Source organism: Ambystoma mexicanum, chromosome 3p (assembly GCF_040938575.1).
Source record: "Ambystoma mexicanum isolate Mex_15411 chromosome 3p, UKY_AmexF1_1, whole genome shotgun sequence".
NCBI lineage: Eukaryota > Metazoa > Chordata > Amphibia > Caudata > Ambystomatidae > Ambystoma > Ambystoma mexicanum.
The window spans coordinates 941,363,967-941,386,195 of NC_090925.1; the positions used below are offsets into that span (position 1 = coordinate 941,363,967).

The window sequence follows — 22,229 nt, forward strand, 5'->3', positions numbered from 1 at the left end:
GGGGGGGCAGGGCGTCGTCGTAGATTCGGCTTCAACCTCGGAGGAAGAGCTGATCGAGGTCTTAAGCCACGGCCTTGGCGTGGATGAAGACCGGCCCGTCGGGATGGATCCCGACGCAGGTGGCGACGACATCATTGAGGGTGCCGACGGGGCCCCTGATCGCCCGTCGGATTCCCCTCTGCCAGCGCCGCAAGACAACTCGGCGGCCATTTTGTTGGCTATACAGTCCTTATGCTCAGAGATAAGGACGAGACTACCGTTGCCGACGGAGGAACCTCTCCCGTCGGGGGATCCTGAACCGGGAACTTCTGGTGTCCCCCGCCCAAGAAAAGAAGGATTCACCCTCCACCTCCTTTTCAGCCGTCGCGACCCGTCCAGCCCTCCTCCCCGTCCACCCGAGGGGATGATACGGGGACTGACACGGCAGCGACGGGTACGGACGACGAGGTATACGACGAGGATCTACCGTCGTCACCTCCCACCAGGGCTTCTCCGCCCGACGAGATTGGATCGTTCCACTCCATGATCGCCAGGGCATCCGAGCTTTTCCAACTCTGCCCTGAGGAGAAGAAAAAGGAAGGATTCCTTTATCAACGGCGCAAGGCCAAGAGGAAGACGGTCCTCGCGGTGCCTCTACTGGACGACATTTGGGATGAGGGCCTCGCCCTCCTCAAGAACCCTTCCACGACGCCAGCTAGAAGAGACCGGTACGAGAAGAAGTACCGGGTCCCGGACGCGGCCCCCCTGTGCCTCCGGGCGCAGCCTACCCCAGACTCCGTCGTCTCCGCGGCGGCCAGGAAGAAAGCGGGGGAGGGTGCGGCCTCCACATCGACTTCCCCACCGGACGGCGAGGGAAAGAAATTGGACGCTATGGGACGCAGGGTCTTCTCGTCTGCAGCGACGACGATTAAAGCGGCCAACGCCTTGGCTATCGTGGCCCGCTACGACAGGGAGCTATGGTACAAACTGGCTCCCCTGCTGGACTTCCTACTGGACGGCAAGAGGGCGGATGCCCTGGAGATCCTACAGGAAGGTGAGGTGGCGTCGGACCACGCCATCACTATTGCGGCGGACATCGCCGACACTGGGTTTCGCCAGTTGGGCAACGGCGTGTGCCTTAGGCGGCGTGGATGGCTCAAGGCTACAGACTTCCGTCAAGACGTACAGACCAGAGTCCTGGACATGCCGTTCGATGGGAACAACCTGTTTGGGAAAACAGTGGACGATTCCCTTCAGGCCATTAAAGCGGACACTGAGACGGCCCGGGCCCTTGGGGTTCTGCAGCAACGACGGACGCCCTTTCGGAGCAGCGGAGGCAAGGGCGCCTCCAAAGGTTCCGGCGGCGGTTTCTCCACCTACCGTCAAGCGGCCCGCTCGTCGTCTCAGGAGGCCTACAGAGGACGAGGCAAGTCTGGCGGACCCCGCCGTCGTCGCCAAGGAGGTCAAGGCGGCAAAGCCTCGTCGAAACAGGATTGAACCGGCCGTGGGGTCGGGCCCCCACCGAAGCACCCCGGTGGGAGGCCGGCTGGCGAGCTTCGTCAGCGTGTGGGAGTCCATCTCCACCGAACGTTGGGTGCTGGACGCCTTAGCCTGGGGCCACGCGCTCGAGTTTCAAAGAAGGTGCCCGTGCGTCCCCCCCGTGGCCAGGAAAGAGCTTCACGTCCCTCAGCTTCTCCTGGAGGTAAAGGCGATGCTCAGGAAGGGCGCCATCGAACTCGTCCCAAAGAGGCTTCGGGGCTCCGGAGTTTACTCGAGATACTTCCTCGTGAAGAAGAAGACGGGAGGATGGCGCCCCATCCTAGACCTGCGACGTCTGAACAAGTTCATCAAGGCGCAGAAGTTCCGGATGGTCACCCTCCAGCACGTCCTGGGTCAGCTGGAGGAAGGAGACTTCCTGTCGTCGTTGGATTTGGAGGATGCCTACTTCCATATTCCCATCCTAAAGGGGCACCGAAAATTCCTCAGGTTTGTGGTCCAAGGGCGTCACTACCAGTTCAAAGCCCTCCCCTTCGGACTACGGTCGGCACCCAGGGTATTCACCAAGTGCCTTGCACCGGTGGCGGCGCAGCTGCGCCGCGAGGGGATCCACGTCTACCCCTACCTGGACGACTGGCTCATCCGAGCCAAGACGAGGGAGCTCGCCGTGGAGCACACGGCAAGGACCGTCCAACTTCTCACGGACCTGGGATTCTCCGTGAACTATGCCAAGTCCCACCTGGGACCCGCGCAAAACGCACTGTTTCTGGGAGCGAAGCTCGACACAGTGTCCCTTCTGGCCTCACCGTCGGAGGGAAGGACCAGGTCCATCCTGGGCAAGGTACAGCGGATGTTGGTTTCCGACGCGGCCAAGGTGAGGTCCATCAAGTCCCTCCTCGGAATGATGTCTTCTTGTATCTACCTCATTCCCATGTGCAGGCTCCGGATGCGCCCGTTGCAGGAGTTCCTGGACGCGCGCTGGATCCAAACGACGGGCGGCTTCGAGGAGAGGATCACACTCGACGAAAGTTTCCGCCGAGCGGTCCGGTGGTGGGGCACCCGCGCGCACCTGACGACGGGCATGGACTTCCAGACCCCAGACCACCAGGAGACAGTGACCACGGATGCCTCCCTGGAAGGGTGGGGAGCGCACACCGAAAATCTGCACGCGAGAGGCCTGTGGCTCCCGACGGAGAAGTCCCTCCATATCAACGTCCTGGAGCTCCGTGCAGTGTTCTGGGCCCTCAGGTCCTTCCTTCCGTCCCTCAAGGGCAAGGTGGTGAGGATCTTCACCGACAACACCACCACCATGTTTTACATCAGGAAACAGGGCGGAACCAGGTCCCCAGCACTGTCCAAGGAGGCGCAGGACCTGTGGCATTGGGCCGTCGCCCAAAGGATGTTTCTGGTGCCGTTTCATCTGGCAGGGATAAAAAACACCATCGCCGACTCACTCAGCAGGGAGCTGCGCTCGTGCCACGAGTGGGAACTACGGCAGGATCTAGTGGATCGCCTCTTCCGACGGTGGGGCACACCCCAGATCGACCTGTTCGCGACGGCGACGAACTCCAAGTGCCGGAGGTTCGCCAGCAGGTTTCCCCAGGCGAGGAGCATGGGCGATGCTTTCTCGTTCCCCTGGGAGGGCCTGTTCCTCTACGCGTTGCCTCCTTTGCCACTGCTAATCCGGCTCGTCAACCAGCTCAAGAGGTCACGGTGCAGGATGATCCTCGTCGCACCTGCGTGGCCGAGGCAGATATGGTTCCCGGACCTTCTGGACTTGTCAGCGTCCCCGCCAATCAAGCTGCCGGTGGACGCGGATCTACTCTCCAGGGAAGGAGGCGCCATCCTCCACCACGACCCGAAATCGCTGAACTTGCAGGCCTGGCTCCTGCAGCGCTAGAGTTTGGAGGATACAACATACCGGCCGACTGCAGAGAGGTTCTTGCAAAGGCCAGGGCGTCCTCGACTCTTAAATGCTATGGACACAAATGGAAGAGGTTCTCTGTCTGTTGCCACGCACAGAATATTAACCCTCTACGGATTACTGGCACACGCGTCCATCAAGATTCATCTTGCTGCGATCTCCCGATACACCAGAAACACGGGCCGGACGTCCTTGTGGTCTCATCGTCTGGTGAAAGAGTTCATGAAGGGACTGTTCAGATCGTTCCCGCCGGTGAAGGCTCCGGCCCCGGCGTGGGAGCTCAACGTGGTGCTGACCAAGCTCATGGGACCTCCGTTCGAGCCTCTGCACTCGGCCCCGTTGAAGTTTCTGTCGTGGAAAACAGCGTTTCTTGTGGCCATCACCTCCGCACGATGGGTGGGAGAGATCCAGGCCCTTTCCTGCAAGGCCCCGTACTTGACTTTTCACGACACGAGGGTAGTGCTCAGGACGCATCCCTCCTTCATGCCCAAGGTACCGTCGGACTTCCATCTCAACGAACCCTTGGTGTTGCCTGTGTTCTTCCCGTCGCCTTCGTCGCCGGCTGAGAGGACTTTGCACTCGCTGGATGTGGCTAGAGCGCTGAAGTTCTACGTGGACCGCACGAAGTGTTTTCGGAAGACGTCACAACTCTTTGTGAACTTTGGACCTGTCAATCAGGGGAAGGCTCTCTCGAAGGCTTCCATTTCCAGATGGCTCTCCGGCTGTATCATGTACTGTCATCGGTTGGCAAACCGACCGCTGCCTGGCCGTCCGAGAGCCCATTCCACCAGAGCGATCGCAGCTACCACGGCGTTCCTTTCTGGTGTGCCCCTGCTGGACATATGCAGGGCTGCTACGTGGAGGTCGACGCACACCTTCACGAAATTCTACTGCGTCGATCGGGATTCCAGGGAGGAGTCCAGGGTCGGCCAAGCAGTGCTGCGCAACCTGTTCGCCTGAGGTGAGCCTGGTGAGGAGGTAAGATGCTTAATGTTGAGTTTGATGTAATGCTTAATGTTGAGCCTTTGCCACCTCCCGTGGTTGTGCATGTGTGTACTGCTATGTATTCTTTATTCATGAGCATGTGAATCCATGCCAGACCCCATGCTGGAGAAGGAACAAGTTACTTACCTGTAACTGTTGTTCTCCAGCATGGGTCTGGCATGGATTCACCTGCGAACCCTCCCGCCTACCCCTCTGCGGCTCTTCACTTGGTCATACTGCCACTTCACGTGCTTCCAAATCTGAAGATGGCTGCCAGAGGCGGTGCTTAGGTAGAGGGCAGTCATTGGCTGTGGACAGTATGACGCAGAGACCAGTGATTGGTTATTACTACGAAAGACAGATCAGAAACGAAACTGATACTGTTTTTTTTTTCTTTACCGAGGATTCCCAGCCTGACGACGGGGAATATTCATGAGCATGTGAATCCATGCCAGACCCATGCTGGAGAACAACAGTTACAGGTAAGTAACTTGTTCCATACACATGCCAGAAATGACTCGCAAGTGGGGACAGGCAGTATTAAAACATTTATTTGCCTCGGTTCCTTCTAGCAACCCACAACCTTCACCGGGTACTGCTTGCTAGTCTATGCAAAGCATGGGATTCTAAGCAGATCCACAAGCCTCGTGAGACAAACATTACATACCTGTAATTGTCATTCTGATGCGTGTATCTGCTTAGATTCACATGCTCCCACCCATCCTCCGCTTGTTGGGAATACAGTAAACCTAGATAATAAATCTGTTTCTCAACACACTTCACCTTATTCAACTTTTTACTATACACTTTATGCAACCTCAGGTCAGAAAAATAACAATCTGAGGACCTCAAGGCAAGAGGGATCATGGGTACAGCACACGTCACGATAGATATCGTATTTCAGACACGTCCTGTCTATGTCCCTTTTCAAAAGCAAAAACAAATCATGTAATACTCTGCACCAACCACTAGATGTTAGACATTTTACAATTACAGACATGTCATGTTTGTCATATATATTGACCTGGTGACCTGGTGAGTCCACTGGTGCCACACTAGTATGATAGTTATGCATACAGGAACACTCTTGAGTGTAGTGGTCTTCACTTGAATTTTTGAAGCTGATAGTATTGTTGCAAAATAACTTTTGGAGTGACTACCTGTTCCTCTGCCTGCAGATATTCACCAGTAACCAAGAGTGGGAGCACAGAGACTCGGAGTGCCATAATCATAGAGGTCATTTTTTACTGAGAATGTGAGAAATGTTGAACAGTTTGAAGTATTAACTATATGTTTTTTTTATCTTTTAGAATGCAACCTATCCAAAACCTAAAGAAAGAAACAAAGACATTATTTCACGTGCTGAAAAATCAAAAGAGAGATGTAATGAACTGAGAAATTCAACAGAAAAAAACAAGAAAGTAAAAGATGAACAATTATTGAATAATGACAAAAAGCAAGATGCTAATAAAGAGAAATTAGTTGTCATCTCTGAGGAAAGCAAGACAGAGCTTGATGAAGATAAAATCTCACAGAACAGTAACGAAGACCATGAAAAAGATACATTATTTGACAACTCGGAGGAAAACAAAAAAGATAGAGAAAATCATAAATCATTTATTAATTCTGAGAAAAGCAGGACTGATTACGAAAAACAAAAAATAATTGCTATCTCAGAGAAAAGCAAGATATCTGAAATGTATTTACCCAAAAATGAAAAAGAAGATAAAGAGAATATTTCGGAGCATAAGGAAATATTAATTGACAAGCATACTGAGGACAAAACAAATGAAAACAGTCAGAGGACTCCTCATGAAAAAATAGGTAGTGTAAGAAAACGAAGCAGACAGCACTCCTCCCCTACAACAGGTAAAGTATGTATATTTTGAGTTAGAATTGTCATTGTATTGTTTGCAGGGAGCATTGTTTAACATACTGTATTTTTAAACCAGTTCCACGTTCTATAAAATTATTCACAATATGTGCCATTTATGAAAGCTGTTAGTGAAACCGATTTGGGGTCAGTGATTTTTTAATGAGTGTCAGTTATTGATCAGTTTCAACTTTGTGTGCCGGATGGGTGTGTGATGATCGGGTAGGGCATGGGTGAACTAAAAATTCCCTAGGTTTTCTGACTTGCTCAGCAGACTGCCCCACATCTCTGCAAACCGAAGGTAGAAAGTGGCTGTCCACTTTCTTGGTAATAGTTCTCCTTCAGCTCCTGTTTGGCCGAATCTCTGTTGGGGCCGTCTGTCCCTCTACTCGTATTTTGTTCTTTAATGTGACTTCTGTGTTTTTCCTAATTATCATGGGCTGTGTCACCGGCAGAGATGTCGAAGACTATGTTTCAGCACCATCGAAGGCTTGTACCCCACCACCTACATTGAGTTCCATGCTGAAGGTTCCAGCGTCAATCATATCAATCTCAGGGCAGAGGCCATCCATGCCACCGCCACTATCTACAGATAATACAGAATGCTAGTATACCATGAGTGGACACTCTGACAATGAAAGTGAAGCCTAAGGAACATGGAAAGAAGCATCTTGAAGATCAAATCAGACCCCCGCCCCCATTTTCCTTTTCTGAACAGACCATTGCTTTCATGAAAGACTTAGTTGCAGAATGTGAGGTTAGAAAATCTTTCCATGTAATGCCAGAAGCTAGGCATCCTGCTGTGGAATAAGGAGGAGAATCCCCTAGCCCCCAAGATGAGGAAGAAGAGGTAGAAGTTGTTTGATTTCAATACACTATCGTAGAAGGAAAGACAACCTGACTATGTAGTGGATGACTGATGACGATGAGAATTTTTTTTTTTTTTTTACTTTTCGAGAATCTCTGCTGGTAGCACAGTACAACTGATGGGAAGATTTAGTTACACAAAACGTTATTCTGATACCATGAGGGGGTTGCCCTTTGAAGCGACTGGTGTATGTAGCTCTCATGCAAAATGTACTAGAGACCTTAGTCACCAGATCACAAAATGGAAAGTGGATACCTCTTTGCTTTGGAAATGGACACTAGCTTCTGCACTCCGAGCACTTTAAGGTTAAAGAGACCAACATAATACTTTGGAGAATGCTTTTGTGTGTCTAAAACCTCCATTCGTATTCCTAAAATGTTACCCCGAAACTCCCCTTTCTTACCTCGCTCTTTAGACTCCAAAACAGCTATTATACCTATCCTCGCAAAAACCTTCTCTTGACCTTTCTTCCCCTGTCTACTTTTTTCGCTATCTTCTACCATTCCTCTCATAAATCCTGGAACAAATCGCTTATTCTCAAATTTCTTTGTACCTCGATACAAAGTTTCTACTTCAACCTGGTTTCCATCCTCCACACTCCACCAAAACTTCTCTTTTTAGTATTGCTAATTCAATTCTCTCTGTCTGCCTTTCTAAAAGCTAGTATATCCTCATTTTACTTGATCTATCCGCTGCATTCGACAGTCGATCACCCCATTCACCTGTCCACTCAAGCTTCTTTTGGTTTCTCAGGCTCTGTTTTACAATGGTTTTATTCCTGGCCTGAGAATCAGTCTTTCGCTGTGTCCTCGTCCAGTAGACAATCCCCTGTCCCTCCTTTACTCCATCAGGCTCTTCAATCCTCACCCCCTTCTCTTTTCTCTCAACACCACCCTTCTCTCTGCTATAATTTCCAAAACAGAGATCCTTTTTTTTCCTTCTACCTCTTTTCCGTCCCCTTGCTGCCCGCTTCTGTGTGTTTCGCTCCTTCATCGCTCCCTCTGTCTTCCTCTGCCTGCAATCTGGGTGTCGTTTTTGACTCTTTCCTCTCCTTTGCCCAACACATTTGCAACATTGCACATTCTTGCAAAATCCAACTGTACAGCATCTGAAAAACTTGACATTTCCTCCCCTTTCATGCTACTACTAATTTTCTTGTTTTTCCTGCCTCAATTACTATTCGTATTTGGTCCTCGGTCTTCCTGCCTATCATCTTGCCCACTTCGCTCCATATTCAATTCTGCTGTCCGCACTTTTTGCTGGCTTTCTCCTTGCACTTCTATTATTCCATCTCTTCGCTCCCTCTCTTGGCTTTCATATAGCAAAAAACTGGATGTTGGAAAACAAACTTCAGTTAAATCCATCAAAAACAGAGGTTATTGTGCTTGGCCCTAAGAGAAGCATAATAAACACTGTCCAGTGCATTCCATGTCCTCCGCTTTTTGGTGTCTCTACAAAATATTCAGATGCAGTAAAGTACCTCGGTTGTATCTGGCAGTAGCGTATGGATTGTAATTCCCAAGTGAGCCAGATAGTTAAATCAGTATATTACCAACTGAGACTCATAAAGCATGTTGTATCTCTCATTGCTGAAAAGGACTGTTCAACAGTAATAGGCATTTGAATGGATTGTGTCCTCCAACGTATTCCTCTTCTTGGATGTATTCCATCCAGCTTTAGCTGCTTCGGAAAAATGTTATCGCCAGAGGGCGCCGTGCGTTTGTCGTCGAGTCGATGGTCCCTCGAAGGCCTCCTTCGAGGGTGACGTCATTGGGTATACAAATAGCGCGCGTGGCGCCCATTGGCCTCAGTTCCGTTTTTCCGCAGTACGTGTTGCTTCGGAGACTCGGCGCGCCTCGAGTAGTTCTGTGACGCAGTAAATAACTGAAGATATTCGATATGTCCTTGTCGTCGACCCCGACTACGACCCCGAAATCAGGATTCAAAAAGTGTAAATCCTGCGGTTTGAAAATGTCCATCACGGACCCGCACCGGGAATGTCTGTGGTGCCTCGGGGAAGGCCACGATATGGAGGCCTGTACGAAGTGTCAGGCGATGAAGGGGAAGGCCTTGCGAGGGAGGAAGGGAAAACTGCAGGTAGGTCGTAAACCCGACCGAAAAGCCTCTAGCGGCGAGTCGAGGTCCCGTGAGGAGAAATCTCGACGCGAAAGGCATCGGTCTAGGTCCCGAAGCGATTCTCATCGCTCTTCGTCTTTGACGAAAAAGTCTAAGAAAAGACGCCACTGCTCCCCTTCCACCTCGTCATCGGACGAATCCCCAAAAAGGATGAAATGCCTCACAAAAAATTCTTCATCCCGAAGAGTGGGTAGCATTCAGGGTAAAAATGATGGAGGTGTTTGAAAAAGCTAAGCCTCGGTCTGTGCCTTGTTCGGAGGTCGGCCTGCGCCCTCAAGCCCGGGTGATCGAAGGAGGAAAGATCGGGAACCTTCCAGGATGCCTATCGTAAAAGACCGCTCAAGTCGAGTCGACAGATCAAGGTCACTGACGCCGTCTGAAACCCGATTAACCTCAAAGGGCAAGTCTTCGAAGAGTGCCTCAACGCCCTCGAAGCCAGCTCCGTCTGACTACTATTTCATCGGCGACATCGACGCCCTTGTCGACGTCGACCCCGAAGCCCTCGGAGCCAAATATTCCAAAGGCTCCAGTTCAGCCAGCTCAGCTAGAAGCTGTAAAAATAACAGCAAAAGAGAAGGCTGCAAAGGCTGTAATGCCTTCAGGTTCCACTGATACACCTCTCCCAGAAAAGGTTTTTGAACCTCTTCCAAGGAAAGAATTTTTCAAATCCTTAACTTCAATTTTTGAAGAACAGGAGAGGTCTGATGAGGAAAATGTTCCTTTTGGACTGGAATATGGCACCCCAAATGTCCCAGAATGCCTGATTTCTGAGGAAAGCAGCATGAGGGACCTGGTGGAAACCTTGCATAATGCAAGTGGTATTGATACTTCGCCTGAAACAGATTTTGGCAGGCCAGAATCGGGGGAACATGCCAGTCCCTCATACCGTCAACTAATGACAAAGGTGGTCAAATATTTAGGATGAGCTAGACCACCAACTCAGTACGTCCAGGATGATCTGACCGATATATTGGATCATGGTCCCACCGAAGATCCCATTTTACCCTTCCATGTAGCTTTGCAAAATAGGGAGGCCAAAAATTGGGAGACTCCGGATTCTATTCCTCTGGTGAATAAACCCCTTATTTCAAAATACCGCCCTTCCAGTAGCGACCCCAGCTATCTGTCTAAACACCCTACTCCCGAGAGTCTGGTAGTCCAGGCAGCCACAGCTTCAAATAAGGTGACGTACCCTTCTATCTCCGGATAGGGACGACAAGCATGTGGGTGGTTGGGCACACAAGGTATTTTCAGCTGGGAGTATGGCGTTAAAATCGGCCAACTCCACATGTGCCTTGGCAAAATTTTCATACACTCTGTGGGAGTGCGTTGCAATGGCGGCGGAGCACATACCAGAAGGGGATGAAAGGGAAGGATTCCTAGCCATTGTTAAAGATGGAAAGGAGGCCATACAGGAATCCCTTCAGTCTGGATTGGACACTGCAGATAGTGTGAGCAGGTCCATAGGCACTAGCACATTAATGCACAGATTTGCGTGGTTACGGAAGTCGGGTTTCGCACCAGACGTGGAAAACCGTCTTCTGAACATGCCCTTTGACGGGTCTCACTTTTTTGGCAACAAGGCTGACGAGAGCCTTGAGAGGTTGCAGACCTCAAAAGCAGCTGCCAAGTCTTTAGGGGCTGCTATTAGACAACCTCAGCCTTTTCGTGCGTCAGAATAATATTGGAGGGGACGATCCTATCGTTACTACTCCTCATATGGAAAGGCGAGAGGAATGGCCAGTGAAAGGGGCTAGAGAAAGGCCACTCATGGTGGACGAGGAAAAAGCGCAAAGCCAGCTCCAGCTGCAGCCTCTTTGCCATCAGCCGCCGCAGCAACCGCCACAAAACCACTTTGAGGACTTGCATCACAATACACCTGTGGGAGGCAGGCTGTCACAGCAGCTGCAAGAATGGCGAGCCATTACTTCAGATGTTTGGGCTCTAGAAATAATAGCCCAAGGTTACTGCCTTTCTTTTCTAACGCAACCTCAGAATAATCCACCAGGGAGACACCCTTTGAAGTTTTCAGACCTGCTCCTACAGCAGGAAGTTCTAACCCTGGTGGAGAAAGGTGCTATAGAGCCAGTACCTGTTGCAGAGAGGAACAAGGGATGGTACTCTGTATTTTTTGATTCCCAAAAAGGACGGAGGACTGAGACCGATCTTGGACTTAAGAAGCTTGAACAAGTTCCTCAGGAAGGACAAGTTCAAGATGGTCACTCTTTCTCAGATCCTTCAGGCCCTTCAACTTCAAGATTGGTTGGTGTCATTGGACCTCCAGGATGCTTATTTTCATGTGCCAATTCATCTCAAGCACAGAAAATACCTGTTTCGAGTCCTGCCATTCGGATTGACCTCCGCCCGAGGGTCTTCACCAAGTTGATGGTAGTGGTGGCAGCGCACATCAGTAGAGGGGGGATTTACGTCTACCGCTACCTGGACGATTGGTTGATCAGGGCACTTTCTGCCGAACAAGCACTGGATCATCTGAAAGTCACCTGCCATTTCCGCCACAGACTGGGCTTCTCCCTCAATTTCAAGAAGTCACAAAAGACACCTTCCCAACAGCTCCAGTAAATAGGGGCTGTATTGGACACATCCATGGGAAAGAGCTTGCTTCCCAAGTCGAGGGCTCAAGACATTCTTCAGATGGTTTCCAAATTTCAAAATGCCCAAAATCTCCAGGGCTACGACTTCTTAAGGTTGCTCGGCCTCATGGCATCCTGCATCTTCCTAGTGCCAGAGGCACGCCTGAGGATGAGATCCCTTTAATGGGCTCTAAAGACTCAATGGTCCCAGTTCTCAGGTCAAATGACGCATTTTCTTCAGATTCTGAACAAGGTTTGGCAGAATCTTCTGTGGTGGACTTGCACAGAGAATATCCTAAAAGGAGAACAGTTTTGGCAACCATGGCCGGAGATTACAGTATTGACGGACGCCTCACTCATGGGATGGGGAGCTCATGCCAACGATCTGACAATCAGCGGTCGTTGGTCTCCATCGGAGTCCAAACTACACATCAACCTTTTAGAGCTGAGAGCAATCAGACTAGCGCTGAAGGCTTTTCTGGCATCTGTCAGAGGAAACAATGTCCTGATAACGACGGACAACACAGTGGCCATGCATTATCTAAACAAAAGGGGTGGTGTAGGGTCACTACCTCTGTGCAGAGAGGCAATGCGGCTCTGGTATTGGGCAATTCAAGAAGGAATCTCCTTAATGGCAGTTAATCTAGCCGGGGAGGAGAATATGACGGCGGACGCTTTGAGCAGGCAGAGCACGGTGTCCCACGAGTGGCAACTGGCTCAGGAAGTCCTTCAAGAGATCTTTGCCCTTTAGGGAACCCCTCAAGTAGACCTGTTTGCGACCGGAATAAACCGGAAGTGCGAAAGATATTGCACAAGGGAATTTCCCCCCGAGAGGAGCCTTAGGGGACGCGTTTGTGGTGGAGTGGAACTTCTCACTATTTTACGCGTTGCCTCCGATTCCCGTCATTCCTCAGGTCATCAGGAGATTGAGACGGTTCAGAAACCGCATGATCCTAATTGCCCGGATTGGGCCAGGAGAACGTGGTACCCGGACATTCTAGACATGTCCATCTGTCCTCCGTTACGTCTTCCTCAGAGAGAGGACCTTCTCTCACAAATCGAGTGCCAGGTTCTCCATCTAGAGGTTAAAACTCTCAACCTTCATACTTGGTATCTGAAAGGCTGAGATACAAGGATTGGGACCTTACAGATGACGTCATGGAGGTGTTGCTTTCAGCACGAAGGCCAGCAACAAAATCTCTATACCGTTGGCGTTGGAAAAAGTTTTGCAACTGGTGCAGAGAAAAGAATGTTGATCCTTTTCTATGTTCCATTCCCGGAAGTGCTGTCCTTCCTCTTGTCCCTAGCACATAGAGGTCTAAATGTTGGGACCCTTAAAGGTTATCTTGCAGCGCTTTCCATTTTCAAGGGCTCTTCGGAAGAATGCTCCGATTTCAAAATTCCTTTAATACACTTTAGTACAATTCTTAAAGGGACTCACCAATGTGTTTCCTCCTTATCCCTTCCAAGTACCAATTTGGGATCTTAATCTGGTTCTAAAATCCTTAATGTGTGCCCCTTTTGAACCCCTGCACACTTGTCCCTTAAGATTACTAACATTGAAAACCGCTTTCCTAGTTGCTTTCCATCTGCAAGAAGAGCGAGCGAATTTCAAGCAGGGTCTTCTGGGCCACCCTATACTGTGTTCCATAGGGACAGAGTGGTATTAAGGGTTAAACCCTCATTTTTACCTAAAGTTGTATCCAATTTTCATTTAAATCAGAAAATTGTTCTACCCGCATTCTACCCTCCACCTCACCCTAGTAAGGAGGAGGAAAGATTGCACAGGTTGGACCCGAGAAGAGCTCTAAGCTTTTACATTTCTAGGCTTTCCAAGCTTCAAGTGGATAATCAACTTTTCATTGGCTACACCAGAAGGAAATTGGGTCAATCGGTGTCAAAACAAACCATATCACGATGGATTGTGCTTTGCATTTCAGAATGCTACAGATTGGTGGGAAAAGACCCACCAGAAGGCTTAAGGGCCCATTCCACCAGAGGCATTGCCTCTTCGACAGCCCTTCAAAGAGGTGTTCCCATAAAATCCATTTGTGAAGCAGCAACTTGGTCATAGCTGCACAAGTTTTCTAAATTCTATAGTCTGGATGCTTCCCAGTCTAAGGAGCTTGCTTTTGGTAAAGCAGTGCTATATTCCACCATATAATGGTATAAAAAATCTCCTCCCTCCTCCAGAGAGTTGTCTATACTGCTTTGGGAGTCTATCTAAGATGAGGAATACGTTGGAGGACACAATCCATTTGAAGAACAAGTTACTTACCAAATGGTAATGTTCTTTCGATTGGATGTTCATCCAACGTATTCCTCATCGTCCTTCCATCCTACCCTTCTGTAGATTTTCCGGATTATTGCCACTTAACCCGTCGCAAGGCTGATACCTGACTACCGGCACAATCTACACAGTAGAACAAGAGGGGGAAAAGCAGAACTGAAGCCAACGGGCGCTGCGCGCGCTACTTGTATACCCAATGACGTCACCCTCGACGGAGGCCTTCGAGGGACCATTGACTCGCAGACATCGACGCACGGCGCCCTCTGCCGAGAAAATATTTCTGAAGCAGCTAAAGCTGGATGGAATGCATCTAAGATGAGGAATACGTTGGAGGAACATCCAATCGAAAGAATGTTACCAGTTGGTAAGTAACTTGTTCTACTCACTAATGCCAAATTAGACTATTGCAATGCCCTTCTTCTCCAGCATTGGATCTTTCATAGATTCAGATGCTTGAATATTCCCCGTCGTCAGACTGGGAATACTCGGTGATAAAAATAATTATTAAACATTTTTTAATATACATCCATTATTCCATAGAGAATGCATGTAAATACCCCGTTGTGGCCTATGAGACCCTCTATTGTGTAGTCCCTCCACCTTACTTTTGTCCTTTTCTGGCCCTAACCAATGAGGTGACAGGGCTTAAGCTCTGCCCCAGTCAGCCATGTTCAGATTTTTCACTGCATTCTTAACAGAGGGAATCATCCAGCTCTCTGAACTTTCAAATAGTTTTCTCCTTTTTTGTGTAGTATATATTCTTAAAATATATTCTACTATTGTCCATGGTGAAGCCGTCTACGAGCGGCAGTAAAGATAGAGACCCACCGACAACCAAGCCGTTGATGAAACCCTCATTGACGACACTCCAAGCCTCATCGTCCACGACCAAATCCTCGTTGTCTAGGTCAACTTCTACGAAACAGTCGTCGACGAAGGAAGCTCATCACTCGTCGGTGAAGCTCTCGTCCACGAACCTCTCGTCGACGGATAAGGGTCATCAACCATCTTCAAAGTATTCGTCCACGAAACCATCGTAGACGAAGCCACAGCGCCTCTGGTTTAAGAAGCTCCTGAACCAGTTGGAGCACAATTATCTCCTTTAAAAGAGATGACAGAACTCCCTGACATCATTCTTCAAGATGAGTTTTCAGACACAGAATTTCTTGGTGAGCAACCTTTTCTCACCCCGAAGGAAAACAGTCCTCCCTGGCAACCGTCTACTGAGGTCGTTGCTGATTCTTATGACCCTGTGCTCATGGAATCGATATGAAGGATCATCGGGGAATTCAACAGACGTCAAGAAGAAAAGAATAGGTCATCTGTGCCGAAGGAGTCGAGAACACCCCAGAGGGACATCTCACCTTGACATAGTACACCAAGACACTCCCCTTCCAGGAGTAGACCACAGAAAACAGCATGATCGCCTGAGCCTCCACGTAGATCCAGGAGCAGAACACTCAGTGCTTCACCAACAAGGGTCCCGCTCCAGCATTGTCACATAGACCTCGATCTCCGGTTTGAGATCCAACTATGGTGCCATTGTCTGTGTCAGTCTCACATTGGCAAGAGGACCCGTTCAGGGACTTCTCAGACCCTGAGGAAGGGGAGATCACACAGGAGCCTTATGCTCCCAGCCAATGCGACGATTATATTGTTCAGAAACCCAGAAAGAAAGACTCTCCAGGTGATTCTTCACCACCGGATGATTTAGTATCATTTCATACCATCATCGGAAAAGATCCAGTATGTTGAAATGAGATGTTACATTGGAAGATAAGAAGTTTGTGCTTTATGAGCACAGGGACAAGCGCAGAAGAACGGTTACCACCATTCCTCTTCTGGACACCATATGGGAGTCTGGGTCAAAGATACTGGCCACTCCATTATCCACAACTGTGTTGGTTTTAAGACCTGAAAAGAAATACAAGGCACCAGACTCGTCACCATTTTGTCTAAGGGGTCATACTAAGCCAGACTCTGTTATCACTGTAGCGGGCAGAAAGAAATTGGCCAACCCTTCATCACCACTGTCAGCACCGCCAGACAAGGAAGGTTGTAAGTTGGAAGCCATGGGTGAAAAGTGTCTTCCTCAGCATCTCTCACTATTAGAGCTGGCAACGCGCTAGCCATGACAGCTTGGTTTGATCGCAAGCTTTTGCTTCACATGTCCAAGCTGACATCTACCTGCGGATCTCCAGGAACAAGCCAGGTCAATCACTGCACACAGAGAAACGGCTTCAGATCACATGATCGACGCTGCAGTCGATGTGGCTGAGTCAGGATTCAGGCAGATGGGCCACGGCACTGTACTAAGGAGACAGACCTGGATGAAAGCCACAAACTTCAGACCTAAGGTGCAAGCACAAATATTGGGCATGCCCATCGATGGGCAAGAGCTTTGTGGTAAGAAGGTCAATGAGTACCTAAAAGGAATAAAGACGGACACGGACACAGCTCAAGCCATCAGTTCCTTAAAGGATAAATATAGAGACTGTAGGTCTTTTTGCCCTTTTCGAGGCTTATCGTCAAAAGAAAGAGGATATAATCGTTCTTCCTATGGTCAAAAGACACAAGGAAATACTTTCTAGGGCAACAGATACCAATCCTCCAACAAGTACTCCCAGAGAGGAAGACGTGGCTATACCCAAGGTAAAGTCCAGAACAAACAAAATGGACAGGTCGGATCTTCCCCCTCAACGTCACACACCTTTGGGGGGAAGAGTAAGCCAGTTTTTTCAACGGTGGCATTCGATAACATCGGACAAGTGGGTGTTACAGGTGGTCCGCGAGGTTCACACCATAGAATTTCTAGACCAACCTCCATCACTTGCTCCCACCCCTCGCAAAGTGCACATGCTACGGCAAGTCATGTCCGAAGTTACTGCACAAAGCAGCAATAGAACCAGTTCCTTACCCTCAGAAGGGAAAAGGTTTCTACTCCCGCTTCTTTCTGATCAAGAAGAAAAACGGCCAGTGGAGACCCATATTAGACTTGAGAGCACTCAACAAATACATCAAACGCATCAAATATAAAATGATATCCCTGCAAGGCGTCCTACCGTGGCTAAACAAAAACGACTTCCTAGCCACTCTGGGCTTGGAGGACGCATATTTCCACATTCCAATTCATCCTGCCCACAGACAGTTCCTCAGGTTCGCGGTAGGAGACCTGCATTTCCAATTCCGACTGCTCCCGTTCGGGCTCAAATCAGCACAGAGAGTGTTTACCAAATGCCTGGCACCCATAGCAGCAAAACTCAGAAGGATGGGAACAGAAGTCTTTCCATATTTGGACGACTGGTTGATAAGGGCGAGCTCCTCAGTCACGCTCGCTTGGCAGTTTCAAGAACTTTTAATTCCTAAAAGGGTTAGGTTTTTCGATAAACATAAAATCCTGCCCAGTACCCAACAGTTCTCGTGCTGGGGGGTGACTTTGATACCAGCATTCCCAGGGTAAGAGGCCAGAGTAACAGCTATCCTCCGCTCGACCTCATGGTTCCTAGAAAAAGGGACATCCACGGTACGCTCTTTCAAATCCCTCCTGGGCATGATGTCCTCATGTATATTTCTCATACCAAATTGCAGACTTCGCATGAGACCAGTCCAGGAGGCCTTGGACCACCAATGGAAACAAGCTATAGGTTCATGGGAGCATGTAGTCCAGATACTGACGACAGTACACAAGGCACTTCGGTGGTGGAATACTCTGCGGAATCTGCTTCAAGGAATGCCATTCCAGACACCAACATCGACTCTTCTCTTAAGGACGGATGCGTCCCTTTCGGGCTGGGCAGCTCACCTGGCAAACCTCCAAACAAAAGGGACTTGGTCAGACCAGAAATCACAGCTCCACATCCGTGTCTTCGAGCTCAGGGCGATACAGTGGGCTCTGAAAGTCTTCCTTCCAGTAGCAGCTGGACAGGCACTGATCGTCCAGACAGACAATACAACCTCCATGCACTACACAAACAAGCAAGGGTGCACAAAATCAGAGGTCTTGTCACAAGAAGCTCAACTGCTGTGGGCATGGGCCTTACACCACAGAGTCCAAATCAGGACGGAATCAGGACGGAACATCTCCCGGGAGTGGACAATGTCTTAGCGGACAAGCTGAGCAGGGAGTACACATCTCACAAATGGGAGCTAGAAGAAAAGGAAGTCCAGCTGATGTTCTCCATAAGGGGCCCTCCACAGATCGACCTCTGTGCCACCAGAGCCAACAGAAAATGCCAAGAATTCACCTCAAGGTACCCGGAACATCAGTCAGCAGGAGATGCTTTCTCGGTGGACTGGACAGGGAAATTCCTGTATGCCTTTCCCCCCCATCCCACTCATAGCGAGAATTCTACGCAGAAAGAAGGAGCAGAATTGCTCTATGATCCTAATAGCGCCGGACTAGGTGTTAGGCAGAACCCTGGGCAGTGGCCTTAGATTAAGACTACAGATGGTAGTACAATTCCACTTTGGTACAAGCCTGTACTACACAGTTAGAGTGGTAGCAGTAGCTGAGCAGCCATACTTATCTCAAGAGCAAATGAGCAGTAGTAGAGATTACACAAAGGACTACAATTACTGTGAACCAAGCAAACACTGACTCAAGGTTTCTGGTTAAAATGTACAAGTACATTTATTCATCTGTTCACAAAACACTTCACTTCTATTAAATTAAAACCACACTTTAAATACACTACACACAACCAATTCCCCTTGTGCAGAACAATTCAAGGTAAGTACCTTTTGGATTTGACAGACCGGTGTTGTGAAACAAAGACGTTAACGGGGGTTGTTACGCGATTACTTTTTTACAGTAATGACAGTGCGGTCCTACGAAAGAGAAGCGTACCCGCGAGAAGAAATGTTACCATAGTCCAACACACTTAGCACATGAAATAACACAAGAGAGTTGGGGACAAAAATCATAGGCAATACTTTTATCAAGGCAGATAGAATCAAGAGACACTTTCTAAAACAACGATGAAAGTCAATAGGCCTGCGCCTGTGTCAATGGGACAGGATCACAAGGTTAGAACAGTTCACGATTCGAGATTGCCAGGAGTACTTGGATATTGTCGAAAGGGAAGCAAAAGTTATAAGAGGGAAGGAAGATAAGGACAAGCCTTTGGTGAGGAAAAAAGTGTTCACCCTAGTTCCTCGAAGCCGGACACAGTACCTTATTCGTATGAAGAAGAGCTGGTGCCACGGCAGTTGTTCCTGGTAGTTCCTGCAGACTCACGGTTCCTGAAGCTTCAGTCGTGGGGACTAGAAGGACGACGTCTGGAGCGATCTGCTCTACCCAGGGATGAAGCCAGCATACCCTATGGTGAATTCATTAGCATAAGACGTAACTGTTCCCAACTTGAAACTTTTGACAAGGAATGTAGAAGTATGGCTTTAAAGTTCCAGCAAAGAGGTTACCCTAGGAGAGTGTTGGAAAGAGCGTACAGTAAAGCTTGTGAAAAGAACGTTCAAATGCATTAATAACTAAAGTTCCTGCTGAGCCGAACCCAGAAACAACAGGCACTAGACTGATTTTGACGTTCAGCAAAGCTTCCAATAATATACGCCATATAATGCATAAACACTGGCATATACTGAAACAAGATGAACATTTGGGAAGTATTCTGGGTAATAACATTAACATCACTTTTATACGCTCTACCTCGGTCAAGGATAATCTAGCTATATGAGCCCTAAAATTACTCCAGCAGGTCAAGGTTGGCTAAGTATCACCTCAGATGGTTTTCAGAAGTGTATATGAAATGTAAGGCATGCAAATTCACAAACAACACTAAGACTTACCTCCATCCTGTATTGCACAAGAATGTGACTATCAAAACTAGGATCACATGTGAAACAGAGTATGTGGTATAGGTACTCACCTGCCCGTGTCAAATGGTATGTGGGGAGTACAATTGGTAAACTAAAACTCAGAATTCTTCCACATATAAGAGCCATAGAAACACTGACCCCACATACCCCACGGCCTCACATTTTCAGGTAAAGCATGAAGATAAATTAGAAGGCTTTGCTTATTTTGGCATCAATACTGTTCTGAAAGCACCAAGAGGAGGTAACCGGGAGCTCCTCAGACAATCGGAGACAAAGTATATCTTAGACCTCGAAACAAAGAAACCAAAGGGCCATAATCTGGACAAAGAACTTTATACCTTTCTAGGCACTTGAGCATGAAGCGTGTATCTGCATTTGAAGATTAGAACTCATGCGCTTTGTATACACTTAATAATAGTATCAATGTTTTTCTACTTGCAGAGACTTTTTGGTAACCCGACACTTCAAGTACAATCTTTAGTACAAGTAATACATCTTAAACAGGTGGTTCTTTAAGAAATGTATTACAGAATTGAATAATTGTACATAAGGGTTTCCATGACGTTGAGACAGGAAAGTTTTCCATATTAGCATTAAGGACAGCAAAACTATCAATTGAATATTTAATGGACCAATGTGAAATTAAATGAATTTTAGACTCTCTCTACTTCTTTTATCTAATTTTAAGCTTTTTCCTTTCAAAGGATGAGCAATGTTTTTTGCTTTTTCATTCAGGAGCACGGGTCAGTATACAGCTTAACAATTTATGTGCACTGTACATTCTGCCTCTTCTCAACTGCGCACATGGCCAACAAACATTTTAGGTGTCTTTTAATGTATTAGGGTTTTATCATGGTGGTGTTATTCTTTAAAACTATGTACTGTTATAACTTGCATTTTATTAAGTAATGTAAAAGGTGGTGATCCTATTTTCATAATTAGTATGCACTAAGCACTTTATGTAACCCTATATAGGGAATACTGCTATTTAGCTGCTAAATTGCGCATTTGCACTTTACCAACAATTGGTTGGCAACTGCATATTTGCACAGACTGTACAAACAAGCACTTGCACTTTAAGGAGGCTATATTTAGGAACATAGGAACCCAAATACACTATTGCCATAAGCACTATGCACTCTAGTTAAAACACCTAATCACCCTGTGAGCTACACATCTCACGTTAGACACATCTTTTACTCCAAGACTCAGAAGTCCAAACAATATAGCCATATGCAGCATGCACCCGTGGCGGGTATCCAGATAGACACAGGTTTTGTATCCTAATGGTAAACTTCCCGGATGGGTAGGGTGAGACATAAGAGTTACGTGGACCGCACATCTGTCGAGTTTGCGTGTCCACTTCATTTTATCTTCTCCAACAGTGCGCACTTGTTAAAGCTGAAATTGCCGTTGTTCTTCCACGTGGAATCGAAACGGCTTATAGCTAACACATAAAGAGACAAATACCAATATTGCATACAAACATTGCAAGCTGCAGTCGCTATTGTACTCAATTTACATTTTTTGAATACTATTACTGTTGTGCAGTGTTACATGTCGTCGAGGAAAGAGGCACTTTTTTTTATCTGTCCATATTTTTGTAATTTTAAATATACTAATGTTAACTTGCAATGACTTACCATAGTGTGAGAAATGTTTAAAGATGGCGGATTGTGTTAACAAGCTATTTGGCAGTGCACGCTGTTCTATATACTGGTATCATAGAGAATATGCCAGTTCATAAGTCCCTTCTCTGTGTCCACACTCTTAAAGTGACCAAGCGGCTTGTTTTGCCGCAAAACGCGTCGTTTTTCGTGCTTACCTTTCTTTTGTCCATGACATTTATTTATAATTAAAGAAGAATTTTATGCCTGGCAAAAATTTGATTTTTTTGTCATAGTTTCACATGTGCCCACATGCCTCCCCTGAGAGGCTGCTCCTACGCTCAGCATCCATCATACTGTAGTTCCTACAGTTCAAAATCTGAAGATGGCTGACTGGGGCAGAGCTTAAGCCCTGCCACCTCATTGGTTGGGGCCATAAAGGACCAAGGTGAGGTGGAGAGACTACACAGTAGAGTGGCCCATAGGCCACAATAGGGCATTTACATGCATTCTCTATGGAATAATGGATGTACATTAAAAGAAATGTAAAAATTATTTTATCACTGAGGATTCCCAGTCTGGCGACAAGGAATATTCAAGCATGTGAATCTATGAAAGATACCAATGCTGGAAAAATACAGTTACAGG

General features: G+C 47.8%; 1 protein-coding gene across 3 annotated transcripts in view; it reads left to right on the forward strand.

Annotated features, from left to right (window-relative positions):
* Positions 1 to 22,229, forward strand: part of PHF20 (PHD finger protein 20) — a 2,392,123-nt gene that overhangs the window by 511,174 nt on the left and 1,858,720 nt on the right. For all 3 annotated transcript variants that reach the window (XM_069652246.1, XM_069652248.1, XM_069652247.1), the window contains exon 6: positions 5,695 to 6,253. In XM_069652246.1, the coding sequence (XP_069508347.1) occupies positions 5,695 to 6,253 (559 nt within the window). The remainder of the gene's footprint in view (positions 1 to 5,694; positions 6,254 to 22,229) is intronic.